Consider the following 17,690-nt stretch of genomic DNA (forward strand, 5'->3'; position numbering starts at 1 on the left):
GGGCCCTAGAGCTCAGGCTCAGTAGTTGTGGCACATGGGCTTAGTTGCTCTGCAGCCTGTGGGATCTTCCTGGACTAGGGATGGAACCCATGTCCCCTGTCTTGGCAGGCGGATTCTTAACCACAGCGCCACCAGGGAAGTACCCACCTTTAATTTCTCATCACTAATTTTGCATATTTTTAAAGAAGGATTTTCAGTCAATTATAACACCCCTATGTCATTAATCATGGACAAAAATAATATCACTATTTTGGTGAGAACACTTTTTAATGTGCATGTCATAGTCAGTACTATCATATGATCATGAAGGAAACTACATTTGACAAATATTCTTCCATTGGGACCTCACATACAAAGAAAAAAATTTGGCAAAGACACAAAGTGACTAATGTTAGAACAGGGGGGAAATGCCATCTGCATTTTTGCATTGGTGTATTTTATGTGTGAAGTGTTTGTGTGTGTGTGTTTGGTTGGTTGGTTGGATTTTTGCCTAATTTCAGCTCGGCCAAGCCTATCTCCTCATTCTTGCTTGGAGTCTTTCTTTTTTTTTTTTCTCACATTTGAATCTGAATTCTAGTCAATACTGAAAGGGCTATGAAAAATTTGCTAAACTGCTGCAAATAGCTTTACCTTGTTTAAATTTTTATATAAGATGAAAATTAAAATTTGAGCAAGTTTTGTGCTTGATAAACTCACCTTCAAGTGTAAACTGAAAAAAGATGTAATGCAAAAAAGATACTGATGTTGATTTCACTATGTTAAGTGTACTTTTTCTATGAAAAATGAAAATGTGCTTACATAGCTTGTCTTTTTTCAGAGATCAATATTTCTCTCTGCAGCATTAGACAGCTGTTAGCTATTAATAATATAATAATAACTGGAGGGAGTATAACATAGGGATTAATGGTGTTGTCTCTGGAGTAAGAATGTCTGAGTTCATATCATAGCTCCTTCAGTTACTAAGTATAAGTCAATGGCCAGACATTTAACTCCCCTGAAAGTTAGTTTCCTTATCTGCAGATGGGGAAAATAAGAGTGCCTCCCTCACAGCCCGTTGGAAAGACTAAACAAGAGAATGCATGCACAACACAGAGCCTGCCATATAGTAAGCACTGAATGTTAGCTGTTCTACTATACCATTAACAATAGTACCACCACTACTATTACTCTGAAAATTACACACATCTGAGAGTGAGTCAAGGACTCAAGAACTCATCCGTTCATATTAGCCTCTGCTCTTAAAATACAGTGGTTTAGGAATTGAACTGAGCATGTGAATTTTAGCTAACAGCTCCCATATCTTATAATCTAAATCTAGAACTTATTTATAAATATTTGAACAAATTCACAACTGTACTCATGGGAAAATAAAATAATTTATGTTACATGTAAAGTTTGTTTTTATTTTTCGAGTTTTTTTTACCTGATATGTTATTCTAGAATATTTCTATTGTTTACTCAACAAATATTTATTGTGAGCCTACAATGGGCCAGGCACAAGGCACTATATACTAAGTACTCATGTTAGTACTATAAGATATGGTTCTTTCCTTTAATGACTTGATCTTTCCTATCAAAGATAGTGAGAAATAGATATATAAAGAAATAATTTTAAAATTAAATATTGTGGTGCACAGAATAATGGTTTCTCCCCATCCCCCCCAAAGATGTCCACATCTTAATCCTTAATACCTATGAATATGATACCTTACATGGCAAAAGAGATTTTTGTAGATGTGATCAAATTTAAGGACTTTGAGATGGGGAAATGATCCTGGATTATCTAACTGGACTAGACCTAATCACATGGGTTCTTAAAAGCAGAGAACCTTCCCCTGCTGTGGTCAGAGGGAAAAGTTAACTACAGAAGGATGGTCTGAGAGCTGCAACATTGCTGGCTTTGAAGACAGAGGAAGGGGACCAGGAGCCAAGCAATATGGACATCCTCTAGCAGCTAGAAAAGGTAGAGGAATAGATTCTCTCCTAGAGCCTTCAGAAAGAAACACAATCCTGCTGACATAACTTCTAACCTGCAGAACTATAAAGCGATACATTTGTGTTGTTTTAAGCCACTAAATTTGTAGTAATTTTGTATGGCACCAATAGAAAATTAATACAAATACAGTAAATTCTCTCTACTTAAGGTCTATATGTGGAGAAATAGAAGAAGGATCACTTTCCAAAGTTGTATCAGAAGAGCTAGGAAGAATTTTCCCAGAAAAGCCACAAAAGTCATCATTCCAAAGTAGATCACATGGCCTTTCCAAAAGCCAGCTTCTAGTAAAGGGAAGGGGATTACTCTTAGACCCATCACCTCGGAAGCTGTAGATGGGATTTTCCTCACATAAAGAATGCAGACTGGGGCTTCCCTGGTGGCACAGTGGTTGAGAGTCCGCCTGCCGATGCAGGGGACACGGGTTCGTGCCCCGGTCCGGGAGGATCCCACATGCCGCAGAGCGGCTGGGCCCGTAAGCCATGGCCGCTGGGCCTGCACATCTGGAGCCTGTGCTCCGCAACGGGAGAGGCCACAACAGTGAGAGGCCCGCGTAACGCCAAAAAAAAAAAAAAAAAAAAAACTGGATTAAGATTCTAATAGGAAAGAGGAAAGAGTGGTTGGATGCTTATTAATATCCACAACAAAAAAAGACTGCTAATTCCATAAAATTGATACATTGCTTTGAGATTACTATAATAAATAATACTTTGGAAAAATAAGACCACCTTTTGTTTGGCAAAAAGTGGAGCAGGTAGAAAACCTATCAAGATATTGCTTTAATGCTTGCCAGACACATGATAAATTCTCTCCATCTATTCAACAAATATTTACTGATACAGAAAATACTGTAATGAGATTAACTGTAATGCCAGTGATTTAAGAATGCTGCCTATTTTCTTTTCCATGTTTTTAAGTGTCTTTCCTCTAGGATTATTCAAACCCCCATCCAGTTCATTGCTGGATATCTTTGATGTTTCCACAGAACTTCATTTGTGAACATATGCCGCTTTTAGGCATTCTTCTAGTGACTTTACTTTTTTCCTCTCCTTTAGATTGCCCAGATTAAGAAGTGCTTTGGTAAAGTGGCAAATTTTTAGTAATTATTTAATCTGGTTGATAGGTATTTAAGGATTGTACTATTTTCTCTAATTTTGTGTGTTTGAAATTTTTCATATTAAAAAAAGAAGCGGCAGGCTGCCACAGCACGCCTAGGCCAGTCCTTACTGGGCCTTCTACTTCCCTTCTCAGTCCCCCCAGCTACTCCCAGGATCTGAGATGATATGATTAACTGCTGCCTCCCCACCTGACCTCTAGGAGTTAACTAAGCATTGCAACACCTACTTCTTCCCCTGAAAAACCCACAAGCAGTTTGTAAAAGAATTCAAAGAAATCTTCAGAAAGAACCATTTCAGATTAGGGTACTTGCTTTGTACTAAAACCACAAAAATACTGAAAAAGTCTTAAAAAGCTTCAGTAACAACAGAAAACCCCAAAGTACAATAAGTGCATAGATTAAAAGAAATTCGAGGTGGTAAAAAAGAAAAAAAAACTTTAATAAAAAAATGAAAAAAAGAGGCCAAAAATGATACCAGCAATGCTAGACACTGGAGTAGAAGAGAGAGTTGAGGGACCAGAAGAATTACAAACTAAATCAAGAACTGTTCAAGTTCTATCCTAATGAAAAGAAAGCCTTAATCTCAGGAAAGAACAAGATTTTTGTTTTTCTTTTTTAATATAGTATATTATCATGGAACACATAGAAAAGTAAGAGAAGCTGAGAAACATAAAATTGATTACAGCACATCAGTGAAGGAAAAGATAATTTAGAAGTTAAAATACAAAAAATAAGGAAGGGTTTACAAATAAATTATAATTCAAGAGGGTATTATCAGTATCAAAAGGGGTTCATATAAATCCCATTTTATGGATTAGAAAACTGAAGCTCAGGAAAATGAAGTAACTTGGTCAAGGTGATTCAGTTGAAGTGTAGGGAGGCTAGATGTGAACTCTCCAGATATCTCTACAACATTTGGTTTTTCTCTTTTTTTGGTAGAAATGGAAATCCAAAAGTAATTTATTAAATTATATGTACTTGTTAACTCAAAAATAATTCTGGCTTAAACTTAAAATATAGACTTAACAGTGATGCCCCTTTGAGTCTCATTTTTCCACAACACCAATGACACTCTGTGTGCTACACGAATTACTGTTATATGGGAAAACACCACCTTAAAATCATATTGAAAATCATTTTTTCTGACTATTGCAAATAAAATTAGATTTTTTCACTCTCTTTCCTTAAACTGTATATGTAGAACAGAAAATAAGGCATTTTTTAAATGAAAAAATATTTTTAGGGCTTCCCTGGTGGCGCAGTGGTTGAGAGTCCGCCTGCCGATGCAGGGGACACGGGTTCGTGCCCCGGTACGGGAAGATCCCACATGCGGCGGAGCGGCTGGGCCTGTAAGCCATGGCCGCTGGACCTGCGCGTCTGGAGCCTGTGCTCCGCAACAGGAGAGGCCTCAACAGTGAGAGGCCTGCATAACGCAAAAAAAAAAAAAAAAATTTTAGTTATTTACGTATTGATTACTGAAATGATTAAGCTTTGGTTTCTACTAAAGGAATCTAAGTTTGATTCATGTGTTTGAAGAGTGCCTCAAGTTAAGCTAATTAACTTCTTTTGGCATAGACAGCAAAATTAATGGCATTTAATACTTACCTGTTATTATGTGAAACCCTATACCCAAAGTCTTCTTTTTACACATGAGTAATTTTCTACCTCGCACCTACTATGAGCAAGTATATGTTCAACAAATAATTACTGATTTGAATCATCACTCCTATAAGAAATTAGTTTTAATAAATTATAATTACAACTATGTCATCTACATGACAGTTTTTCTTTTGTGACTGCATTAAGGGCTAGTGAAGAGAGGGAAACTATACCAATTATTTTAACAAAGATAATCTAATATAAAGAATTGTTAAGTAGGCATTGAAGAATAGAAAAGGCAAAAACATTAAGGCAGTGATATTCAAAAGATGGTAAAAAGACAGCATCATAAGCATCCCCTGGAAACTTGCTAGAAGTACAAATTCTCAGACTCCAAGCCCCACTCATGGCTTACTAAATCAGAAACCCTGGCAGTGGGCCAGCAATCCATGCTTTAAAAGCCCTCCAAGGGATCGTAACTTATGCTAAATTTTAAAAACCACTGCACTAAAGTAGGCTAGAGGGCCACAGATAGTAACAGCAGGAAGCAGCGACCACTCCTGGGCCTGAGAGAGTAAAGAAGAGAGGTAGAATACTAAAACTGAGAAGACTGGGGAGGGCCCCATCCCACACAGCTGAAACTCAGACCTCCAAGAACCGATCACTGCTCACCTGGTGCTGGTGTTTCTGAGCTCAAAGGAGAGACACCATAGGCCTTGGGAACCAGATATCTGAGGAAAAGGAACCCACGAGTTTGATCTGGTGTCTCAAGAAGGCACATTGAGATTGATTCTGCAAGTGTTGGGAAGCCACTAAATTTAGATCAGTGGCTGCTACTGTAAGGACCTACTACTGCCAGAGTGAACTATCACTAGAGACTGACAGGATCAAGAAACCCATGAGAAGCAAACAAGGAAAGAGCAAATCCCTTCCTCCTCCAGCTGTGCAATGTCTCTCAAGTTCCTCTATTGGCATAGCCTAACAGGGAGACAGATTGTTTCCAGAATTCCAAAGGGTGGGGTTGAAGCTGAGAGATAGTAGCTTAATTAACTGACATAAAGACCATAATTGTAATTAAGACTGAGAGGTAATAGAAATAGTACTTAATTTTTGGTATCTATAATTGGGTACAGATGGACATTTTCTAGGCGACTGATATCTACGTAGACTTTTGGGCTTATTTTACAAAATGATTCCTATTTGGAGACTATATGTTTCTCCTGATGAGATTAATAAGAAACATTTAGGTCATCTATAGAATTTGGACAGGAAACTATGCAAGGACCTACACTGAAGTGTTCTTAGCTCCCCAGCTAAAACTGAAAGATCACAGCCGTAATAGCTGAGGATGGCTCAATAGTAGCAGCAAGCCCTGCTCCAGTCAGCTGAGGCTGGGTTCCTTAAAGTCTTAGTGTCAAAGGAATGGACTGAAAAAGAGGCCTATTTACTAGGACAGAGCAATCAGAGCCTGCCTCGAAACAGGAGATTGGTAGAAAAAGGTTGTTCTGAAATCACGGTCATTGATAAGAGAAATACAAACATGATTTTTCATTTAAGAAGTTGTCTTTGTGCAATTCCAGGCAACTAGAAAATGAATGGAAATGAATCAGCTACTTCCTTCATCTTGTAAATCAGTGTTCTAGCAGTTGAGTGTCCAGTCAATGCTGAGTCCACACAAATCAATAAATCAGTGCTTTTCATATTCTTGAAAGGTGGGCACAGACACAGTTGTTTTTTATGACAATCAAAAGGAACATTCCCAAGTGTTATTGAATGATTGTCAGAAGTATGCCCAGTACATACTTTGGAAGATAAAGAAGAACTATGAGATAGTCATTATTCTTAAAGACCTTCACCTATTTCTCATTTTATGTTTATGTTTTGTTTTGTCTTTTCTGTTTTTTAAGGATATTGAAGAATCACAAAACCCCACTGGCGAGCCTGTTGGCGATGACTACAAAAAGATGGGAACACTTTTTGGTGAACTGAACAAAAGCCTCATTGACATGGGCTTCACAAGGATGTACTTTGGAGAACAAACTGTAGAACCAGTAATAGTCATTTTCTTTTGGCTTATGCTGTGGTTCCTTGGCCTACCAGCCCTTGGACTAGTTGCTATTCTTTGCCTTGTCATTATTTATGTGCAACAGTAAAATATGGCCGAATGAACTACTGACATTTGGCAGCCATATATGTAATAAGTGAAGTTACGTATTTCACCACATAAAGGCTGAAAATTTTGCCTTGTTTCAAATTGTGTGCTGTTTTGTAATTAAATTTATAAGTTGATGTTGTTATAAAATTAAACTCAACTCGATTATAACAGGGCTGAATATATATTTTGTAGCTTATTCATAACTCTTGTTTAACTACTGTGATCTGTGCCCACTTTTAAACACTCCTATTCCAATGCCAAATCTTGAATAACACCAAAAAGTGAGCAGGGAATGTTCCCCTGTTCACTCTTCTAAATGTTCTAAAACATTTTAGAAGAAAAAGGATGAAACAAGGAGCTAAAAATAAGTTGTAATTGGAGAACTGCTCCCCACCTACCCCCACCAAATAAACCCATATTATCTGGGAAATAATTTGAATTTCCATTGTCCCTGCTTAGCCCAATCCAATGTAAATGATAACTTCTATATACTACCTTAAAATTTTGATGAAAATCAGTAAAGCTAGCACATTTTCTAAAGATTGAAAAGAAATATATTTATTATTGACGGGGAAACTTCCCAAGTTAAATGTAACTTTTTTATAATGTAATACTTGGGCTTAGAATCACTTCAGTATGTCATTTGAAGTTTTAGACAGTTTTGGTGCTAATTACTTTTTGTGAATTTTTGAAGTCTCATAAGCCAGGTTCATAGTTGGCTGTACCCCATGGTAATGAATATTTTCTTGTATCTAACCAGTTGTGTATTTTTTTCCTAGAGAGACATTTTCAGTGTACTTTTTTCAGAAATTTATATTTTATAGTTCTTTTATAGCAATTATTCTAAGATTTAAAAAATCTATTTCCTATCTTGACATGGATATTTTTCCCCCAAAATTGATTTGTATTATGGCTGAAATTCTTTACTATTTCTTTTTAAAAAAAAAATCATCTCATTTTCTTTGATATCTGTATTAGAAAGTACAGTATTACAGTATAAAACCAAATGCTTAAATTTGGAACTCAGCAGCCAATTGTATAATATTCCTCTAAGACTAAAGCCAAGACAGTAATTGGCCAGGCATGTTATTAATGTGTCTTAATTCAGCACTTTGGGGTTTTATATTGAAATAAGCATTTCTTTCAATATACTTAGAAAATGAAAATGGCTTACTGATATTTTGGATTTTGTTAGAGAATCTAAAATCTTTACACTTTCATCTGAAAGACTTTCTATGTAGACAAAGGATAGGTAGTTAAGATAATTATCTAGAAATTTAAGTTAAATAGAGGAAAAATGGAACAATGGAGCATTTTTATCTTTGGCAGGGCAATAACTAAAGTGTGTAATGTGTTTACTATTCTACTTTATAAAGTTTTTATCCAATCCTAGTTTTAAAATTTATTCTGTAAGTTCTCAGTGTCTTCCATTCCGAAGCAGAAAAATGATGAAAATGTTCAATTTAGATTTCTAAAATTAGACCATCCTGAACCAACAATACCAGCCAGAGGGCACTAAAAAGTATTGTGCATTTGTATAAATACAGAACTTTTAAAGTTTGACTTAAAAAAATGACTTTGTACTATATTATTGTGTTTTTATTGGATTTGTAATATTTTTATAGAATATTTTATAGAACCTGGCATAAGTGCAAGTTATTTGAAAAGGTGTCTTTATTTGTGTCCAGTAGAATTGAGAGGTTTTTAATAGAAGTCATGAGATTTTGTATATCTGCATTCAATATTAAAAAGTGTATTCTTTTCTAATACTACTAAGAATTTTAATTTCCTTTTGGAATATAAAAAGATATGTATGCATAATAAAAGCTCTGGTGCCACCAGTGCCTAATATTGAAAATATTTTAAAAGTAAGTTTTAATTGTAATTATTTAGTATACTGTCAAATACTATGCATCTGCACACTGCTGTTAATAGAGTATATATTAAATTCTATAAAGAAATGAGATAGTTTGCTGCTATTCTTTTTGCATATATTATTAGAGCAGTATACCATCAAATTATTTGCTTTTATAAGGAAAAAACAAACTTTGCTCATTTGATGGAAATAAAATATTTTCTCTTATGAAATATAATAGAATGCAAATTATACTGATATCTTGAAATGAAAAGAAACTGGTCATTTCTTTGCTTCATGATATAAGGCAGGGGTCCCCAACCCATGGGCCACAGACCGGTACAGTCGGGGGCCTGTTAGGAACAGCAGGAGGCGAGCAGCGGGCGAGTGAGCAAAGCTTCGTCTGCCGACGCACTACTGCCTGAACCATCGCTCACATTACCGCCTGAACCATTGCCGCCCGCCTCACCCTGTCCATGGAAGAAACGGCTTCCACAAAACCGGTCTCTGGTGCCAAAAAGAGACCACTGGTATAAGGAATTTGTTCCAGAATGGTTCTCAGGGACTTCCCTGGTGGTCCAGTGGTTAAGACTCCGTGCTTCCACTGCAGGGGGCCCAGTTTCGATCCCACATGCCGCGCAGTGCGGCCAAAAAAACGTGGGGGGGAGGAGAAAAAATGATTCTCAATCATTTCAGTCTCAGATACGAGCCAGTTTAGAAACTAGTACTGCTATGAATAAAGAGATAGAAGTTACAAGGCTGCATTACTAGATTATTAGTGTATATATCACTCATACCACCAGCCCTCAATTCAAAGGGAAACAGTCAAGACCTACAAGTAAACTGACTATAGTTGAATAAATCAATTTCATTAAGGGAAAAACTCAGTTTTGTAGAATTCAGTTGTCTCATATGTTAAGCTGTCATATACAAGGCATTCTTCCATTCCTAGGCACCAGTCAGATCATTCTTGGTCCAGTAGGGTGCTGGAGCCAGCTTTCACTGGCTTGCAAGAGCCAACTGCATACATTTTATCCCTACTCTCCCTTTAGTGACATCAAGTTGGTAGCATGTTATTGAGTATGGGGGCAGTATTTACACTATAAAAACTGGCAAACACAACAAATCAGGGCTCTTTTTTCCTGGCAAGCCAGTTGTTAAACATATACCAGCGCATCACTGATTAGCCATTCTAGAGGCCACATTTCCATTTCTACTCCTTACAAATATAAAGGAAGCATATTAAGGGAAATCCCCATGGACCCATCCAAAACTGTATTTGAATATTTTTCATGTGGGAACTATGGACCATGGTTGTCTTCTGACCAACATATATCTCTGTTTAATCACGTTTTGATCAGAGAAAATCTCTCCAGGCTATCACTAATCTGCAAATCCATTAAAGACTATCCAGATGATCAGGAAATAAGAAACAGTTACAGAACTGATAGAGGGCAAATTACAGCATAAGTAAAGGTCTGTTGTAAAGTATTAACCTCAAAATAATCTAAGCTAGGTACTAAACAATAAAGGACTGTTTGTTTGGTTTGTGATTATTTTGAGTTATTTTACAAAAGTTTATTGATTTCACTTTATTTTAAATGTTTTCATTGCAAATTAATGGCTTTACAAGGTCAAAGAAGAGAAAAAAATCAAATAAGACTTTCATACCTATTAGGACTTCTAGTACTGGACTTGACCAAGGAGAATATAAACTAATGTACAAATTATGGCTTCAGGATTATTGCTGGACTTAGCGTATTTTGTAAGTCCTACTTCTCTGCCCAACCCTTAATTTTTGGTGTTTTGACTGTTCTCTCATCACTCTACACCTTGCCCTGGGCAATATCACCACTCCCATGGCTTCAGTTACCATTTCATACTAACAGCTCTCCCGTCTACATCTCCAGTTCAGAGAGTTCCACACAGAATATAAGATTCATACATTCAGTTGCTTGCCCAACATTTGTACTTGCTTATCCCTTAGTACCCCAAATTTAATATGTCCAAAAAGGAACTCAACATCCTTCTCCCAAACTTTTTCTTCTTCCTATGTTTCCAGTCTCAGCAAATGACAAAATCCCCTCCTACACTGCCCACATTGTAACCAGTCACCAAGCTCTGCTCTTTTACTTCCTAAAAATGTCTTTAACCTTTTTCCACTTCTCTCCATTCCCAGTATCACTTAGTCCATACCACCATCCATAGATTGCTATCTCAGAATCCTCATTGGTCTCCTGCCTTCATTTTTCCACTTTATAATCAGAATAATCTTTCTAAAATGTGACTCTAATCTCCTTGGCCTAAATCTCTTCAATGGCTTCCTGTTACCATTATGATAAAATCCTTACTCCTTAATATGTTTTACAAGGTCCTTCATGAACTGGTTCTTACAGACCTCACCTCTCTATACTTCCACTTTCTCTTTCCAAGATTCACTATACTAATTTTGTTTTCAGTTGAGTGATGTGTTTCTCCCTTCCATGACTCTGTGCATACTTTATCTTCTTTCTTTAACTCCTCCCTACCAAACTGACCAAAATATCCACAACTGTAAGGCCACAATTTAGACATTGTGTCCCCAGGGAAAACTTCTCTGACTCTTTTAAATCCAGTTTTGGTACTTCACATGCTTTCAGAGAACACTGTATTTCCCCTATCAGCATTTATCATGTTATTGATATATTGTAAAAGCTTATGGTCAGCTTCTTCCATTAAACAATAGGCTTCACACCACAGAAAACATCTCTCGTGTTCATAACTGCACTGCCTAACAATGCCTGGCATACAGTATGTGCTCAAAATCTTTGTCAAATGAATAAATCAGCTTCATTTATTCATGCTCTCCCCAGAGTGCATTAACAGAAGATCTAGAGTTGGTTGTACATTAGAGTTTTTTGACTACAAAAATGTACTTATTGTGCATAGAGTGATTGATGTATATGTTATCATTTAAAAAGTTCATTCGCTTCTGATGGAAGAATATTGCTGTTATTTGCATTCATATACAGTATTGCTACTATATGCTTGCCTCTTTTAGGAGAAAATGTATTTTCAGTGCTGTGCTTGGTGGAATCACTGTTTCTCCATAATGCATAGGGTCACTCATGTTATCTGAATTTCATATTTTTCCAGTATTTTTCAATAGACCTTTATTTACTAAACTTTAATTTTCTAAAAATCTCAGAATTGTGGGCAGGAATTCTCAAGTATGTAAGCTTGGTATTTTGGGCTCCAGAATAAATACTTTGTTATTCTTTCTAATAAAGAATACTCTTTCACAACCCTGCATTCTGAGTCTCCCTTCTGACTCCTTATATTGTGTTCTACTTGTCAGTTAATTGCTGCCACATCAAGTTTGGAAATTGTCATCTGAGAGTGAAAACAGCTTGTTTATTTTCCTCATCCATATTGCTGGAGCAGAAAGCCAAGGCCTGATATATGTATGGCTTCCCAGGCAATAGAGTAGTGGGAAAATCTAGATCAATAACAACCAAATTGTATTTCTTCTTTCTGTTGACTACTGTGTAAATTAGAATTATTGAATGAGCTTAGCAGGAGCCTGCTAAGATTCAGGACTTGGTCATTCGTATGCTTATTAAATTTGAATTGTTACCTTTTCAGCAGCTAAAGTTTTTTTTTGTTTGTTTGTTTTTTTGAGGAGGGGAGCCGAGTTCAAAGGTGGGACCATAGCATAGTTTTAACAGGTACCATCTTGGACTTTTTTTTTGGTGGAATTTTTGAATTTTATATATATATTTTTTATACAGCAGGTTCTTATTAGTCATCCATTTTATAAACATTAGCAGCTAAAGTTGTATCATTTAACCTTTGATCAAGTTAATCAGTTGGAAATTTCTTTGCTAGTTTTCCAAAGCACCATAGAATATAGTGACTTTTACCACAAGACCACGGACCTTTTTTGTTATGGGTTTAACCCCTGTATTACGAGAGGCTAGCTGATGGTATATTTTTTAATGTGAGATTTTTTTTAAAGGGAAGAATGAAAATTCTATATACAATATACTTATTTATACCATAGTTGCTTTAAGACAAAAATCTTAAGAATTATTTTTGTGGGGCTAGGGGAGTGGGATATGTAAAAACTCAATATTTGAGAATATGTGCCATCTACTGAATGCCCTTCTCAGGTCTCTCATGATAGCTTGTTATATATTTTCCTGGTTTTACATATGTAATATAAAAAATATTCCTGTCTATTATTTAATGTATTTTCAGCTTTTTAAAAGGCACAAGAGTATATGTGTAAATGTAACATACAAATAAAGATCAAGAAGAAACAATTACACTCCTTAGATGTTGGTTTGGAAAGGTTAACCTACATAAATTAATCTTGCACAAAACCATAATGATGATTTTTCATATAAGGTGAAACATTGTTTAATTGTTGGATCAGTGGCCTTCAAAGGTTTTAGTTTGTTTTGCTTTAAGTGAAATCTTACATAAATATCCAATATATATAAATGATAAAAGCAGAGCTGCTATAATTGATTTTGCTGTAGGTCCCAGTTCCCTGGGAGGCAGATTCCGGGAAGATATTAGCATGAGAGAAATTTATTAGGGAGTGCTCTGGGATCAACACCTGTGAAGGAAGTAAAAGAAGAAGAATTGGGCAATTCAATACAGTCACAGCAAGGCCTCGGTGACTCTACCGGGTGCTCCCAAACAGGGATGGCCCTTAGGGATGGACCTATAGTTGGGACAAGGGAGCCCTCTTCAGCCAAAAGTAACCACCAGAGAGGACTGACAGCTGGGGACTGTCATCTAGCAGCATTCCAGCAGCCATCAGAGAACCTTTGGTTCTGAAGGAAGGGTCTGAGCAGCACAACACAGCATCCACGTAGACTCTATTCTTTTCTCACCTCGTCTTCCATGATCCCTGAGCGGCTTCGAAAAACCTCACTCTTCAGAGTACAGTATGAAGATGACTAATTTAAGTAATAAACTCATTGGTCAAGGTAGGTTAAAAAATTTAAAAATGGGTACAGCCTTTATTCTGTCATGTTGCCTGCTTCTATTATGAGATTCAGGTCTCCAATTATGATAAAGTTTTAGTTGACTAAACACTATGCCCAGAGTTCAAAAAAGGCTTGAAGTTATTACAAACAGATGGGCAAATGATTGACAGAAAGGCCCATTACTTAAAATCAGGAGTAGGAAATCTATGAAATTTTGTATATGTAAACTGCTTATGCCAAAATTTATGCTAATAAGTCCCTCAGATAGTGCCTACAAGACATCAGGACAAAACATCAGGGTGTGTCTTGGCAGCTGGGTAGGTTCAAGCCTAGATGTAGGTAAGTGTTTTGTGCTTTCTGGCCCCTTTCCCAAGTTCCAAAGCAGTTTTAATCCTCAAACTTTTGGAGCATGTTTAAAATAAAATTTTCAATGGCAGAGCAGAACTCATTTGTAAAGAAACGATATTCCCCTTGCCCCCAACACACTACTGCAACTGATTTATGACTTGGAGATTTGGCCCTAATCATGGCTTTTCTATTTATTTTTAGCACAAAAGTCTCAGCAGCTGAATTTGGTAATTCAGTAGGCACTTGAACTTTCTCCAGTCTTGGCCCAGAATATTTTGGGGGCCACTAAGAGTAATTTTACTTACTATTTTTATCCCTGGAATTTTAGGAGTGAGTAAGATCAAGCAAGACAGTGGCCCCAAGCCAGTTATATACTAAAACTATAGCATTGTTTAGGCATGATTTCCCCCTTTGGTTGTAGAAAAATTTTAGAAAAACGTACAGACTTTCGGATAAAAAGATCTCTTTATGTTAGACATGAATTTAAGACTTGGTTCTGCATTTACTAACTGTATAATTTGTATAAGTCACACCCACATCTCTTTAAACTCTAAGATTCTCACCCATAAAATGGGGTAATTTTATATAAGGCTGAATAAATTATCGCATATCTTATCATAGTGCCTTACACATAGCCAGCTTTCAATAAACGATAGTCATTAAATATAAACATTCACACCTAAAAGAGGACATTCTTCATTATCCATGGATACATTCAGAGCCATAAAAGATGAGTATTTTATTGTTGCCAACAGATAGATAAATACAAGGGAATTCTATTACAATGCTATGGTTCACAATTCTTCATGATTGAAACTTCTGTGAATTGTCTTATTAATTTCAACTATTAGTGCTTCATGAATCAAAATGGTCACAAAAATAAGGAATCAAAAAAAAGAAATAAGGACTCAAGAGCCTAAAGACTTGAATAGAAATGAAATATGCTCTGTGCAACCACACCTTCCTTAACGAGATGTTGTTTTCTTTAAACACCTGCTCACCACAATACCATGCACTTTCTACTGCTCCTTTGCCTTAGTAAACTTAGGTGCAGAATCACACTCACCAATGCATACACAATTCTGCTGTGGATTTGCACAGTTTACAAAATGAAATCAATTCTGAAAATACTTTTCTAAGTTTTACTCCATTGCATAGGCCAAGAACACTATGTTATGTTTATAGAAGCGCAAATGGTATCTTGCTTTGATTCCAAAGTGAAATTTCAGACTAATCTGTTGGTTTATATGTTATATTACCTTTTCAATGTGCACTAGAAATGTTATCACCAAGATATATATAATTGAACACTAGTACTCTCACATAAAAAATCCGGTACATACATGGATACATTCTGTACACAGGTAGATAGAATAAGCCAGTAAAGATTATTAATATATAGTGTTTAAAAGAGTTTTATTAATTTGTTCATGAAGTCTTATCTTTTTAGTCTGTAAAAACATGCTAAAAGCATATTATGATGTTAATTTCTATTGTACTAAATCTTCAATTACATTGTTCCACCCTGGGTTTCTCTTTCATACTTCCTTTTCTTTTACGTATTCTCCCTACCTGAAAAGTGAAAGTTCCTCAATTCAGATGTTTATGGATATGAATGTTTTATAATAAACTATGGCATATCTTTAGTGCCATCTCCTAGTGCATTTCAAAACTGGTTCTCCCACATTTTCCTTAACTGTCAGTTTATGCTTTCAGATATTTTTATAAGATGCTCAGATAGAGCTAATGTTGGCAAAATAGAGCTCTCCTCAGGCATTTCTTCCTTTTTCAACTTGTAAGAAACATTTCTTAAGAGCTCCATGCCTAGCTATCTAATCACCACAATCTCCTTCTTCTGTAATGGAAAGATACTGTGCTTTTCCTTCCCCTGCCATATCACTGACACTCAAGTCGACGACACAGGCTTTTTTCCACCAGCCTGACTTGCAAAAGACCTAGGCTAACAAAGAAGACATTATTTTTGTAATGCAGAAAGGTTTAGACACAAAAAGGCCTGAACTTCCATGCCTGTTTTAAATTGCAGGTGCTTTACTGATATCATTTACTAGTGCTAGGTGCTGCTGCTTCATCTCTGCCAAAGCAAGTAAGACAAACTCCTGTGAAAACTACCTCTTTACTAGGTGAGTCACTTCTCTCCATCAATGCCTAGCAGAAGTGGTCACATCAGGAAAAAATGATCCTAGTGAATCCTCAAAGTATTTCTAAACTCCGTACTTCATCTCTTCATTGCCATCTAGTCAAAGAGCAAGGTTGTTGCCCCACATTCCCAACTCTTCTATTTCCTCTAATGTTGACCGAGCTTCCAGTTCTATGCAGGGCTTTGTGCCTCATAGAACCATGTTTTTCAATAGAATCTAATCTTCAGAGGAGGCCTAGAGAATGGACAATAATTTTTTTTCATAGATTTGGCACATATAGTCATAGCAAGCCTGAAAGGAAACTTGCTGTGAGACACCATCTGTTGCCAACTTTTTTCTTTACGGAACAAGGAACATCAGTATGAACTCATGTTTAGCCTAATATAGATACAGATAAATAAAGATAGAAATAAGTATAGATATGAGCATATACAATGGCTTAGTATTGAAAGAGTTCAGGACATGCCACCCCAAAATATACCACTTTGGTACATTGATTATTTTGAGCCAAAAACACTTGAAAAGCAGCAAATGCAGAGGAGGCTTTCTCTGAACTCCCCTTATCTGCCTAAAGACAGATCCTCTAAAAGGAACTCAGTCATAAATCCTCTTGACATGAGTTTCATCAACCAGGGAACGTTGACACCTATCACAGGGGAGGAGATTACTGGACACCACAGCCAGATACACTTTGTCACAAACCATCATACCTCCCATCTCCCATTCTTCTAAGAGCCCATTCAACTTTCCTAAAAATCATTTTCTAAATTGCCTACATCCCCACTCCCCTTCCCCTATTAAGATGGTACATAAGTTCTCAAACCTCACTGATTGGCAGGGTGAGGGTTAATTCGTTCTTTTTCCTGTGATGCTCCCATGCATGAAATATTAAAAATTTAATGAATCTGTATATCTTGTCTCCTATTAATCTGCCTGTTGTCAGTTTATTTCAAAGACACAGCTATCCAATCCAGGAGGATAGAGGGGAAGTCTTTGCTCCCCTGCAGCATACACTCATATATTTCCAAACTGAGAGCACCTAGAATTAAAAACACCCCAGTGGTAATCAGTACACAAGCACCCAGACCTTTGTTTCTAATACCATTCTCTAATAAAAGGAACCCAGGATTCCTGAAGAAATGGCCAATTCTAGACTGGGCAGGGAATATACAAGATGAGCCTGGGATATCTTACAGTGCCAGAAAGTAAGGGCTAAAATCAGTCAGTCTCTCTCTTTCTCTCTCTGTCTGTCTCTCTGTCTCTGTCTCTGTGTGTGTCTCTCTCTATGTTTCTCTCTGTCTCTTTCTGTCTCTGTCTCTCTCTCTCAAACACACACACACACACACACACACACACAGAACGGGTATAAGAGACAACTGAAAGAGTTCCCAGTGACCAAAGCTGGAACAATTTGAACAAGAAAATATATGAAATAGTATTGTATTGTAACACAAAGTACAATATAAATACCCATGAGTTCATCCT

The 17,690-nt window shown here is 36.6% G+C and overlaps 1 protein-coding gene across 1 annotated transcript in view; it reads left to right on the top strand.

The window, feature by feature from the left end:
• Positions 1–11,999, top strand: part of FAM241A (family with sequence similarity 241 member A) — a 40,466-nt gene extending 28,467 nt beyond the window's left edge. Inside the window, exon 2 of the mRNA XM_081244355.1 lies at positions 6,617–11,999. Within this exon, the coding sequence (XP_081100481.1) occupies positions 6,617–6,862 (246 nt within the window). The 3' untranslated portion in view covers positions 6,863–11,999. The remainder of the gene's footprint in view (positions 1–6,616) is intronic.
• Positions 12,000–17,690: the final 5,691 nt, after the last annotated feature.

This window comes from Mesoplodon bidens, assembly GCF_964165515.1.
Source record: "Mesoplodon bidens genome assembly, chromosome: 1".
NCBI lineage: Eukaryota > Metazoa > Chordata > Mammalia > Artiodactyla > Ziphiidae > Mesoplodon > Mesoplodon bidens.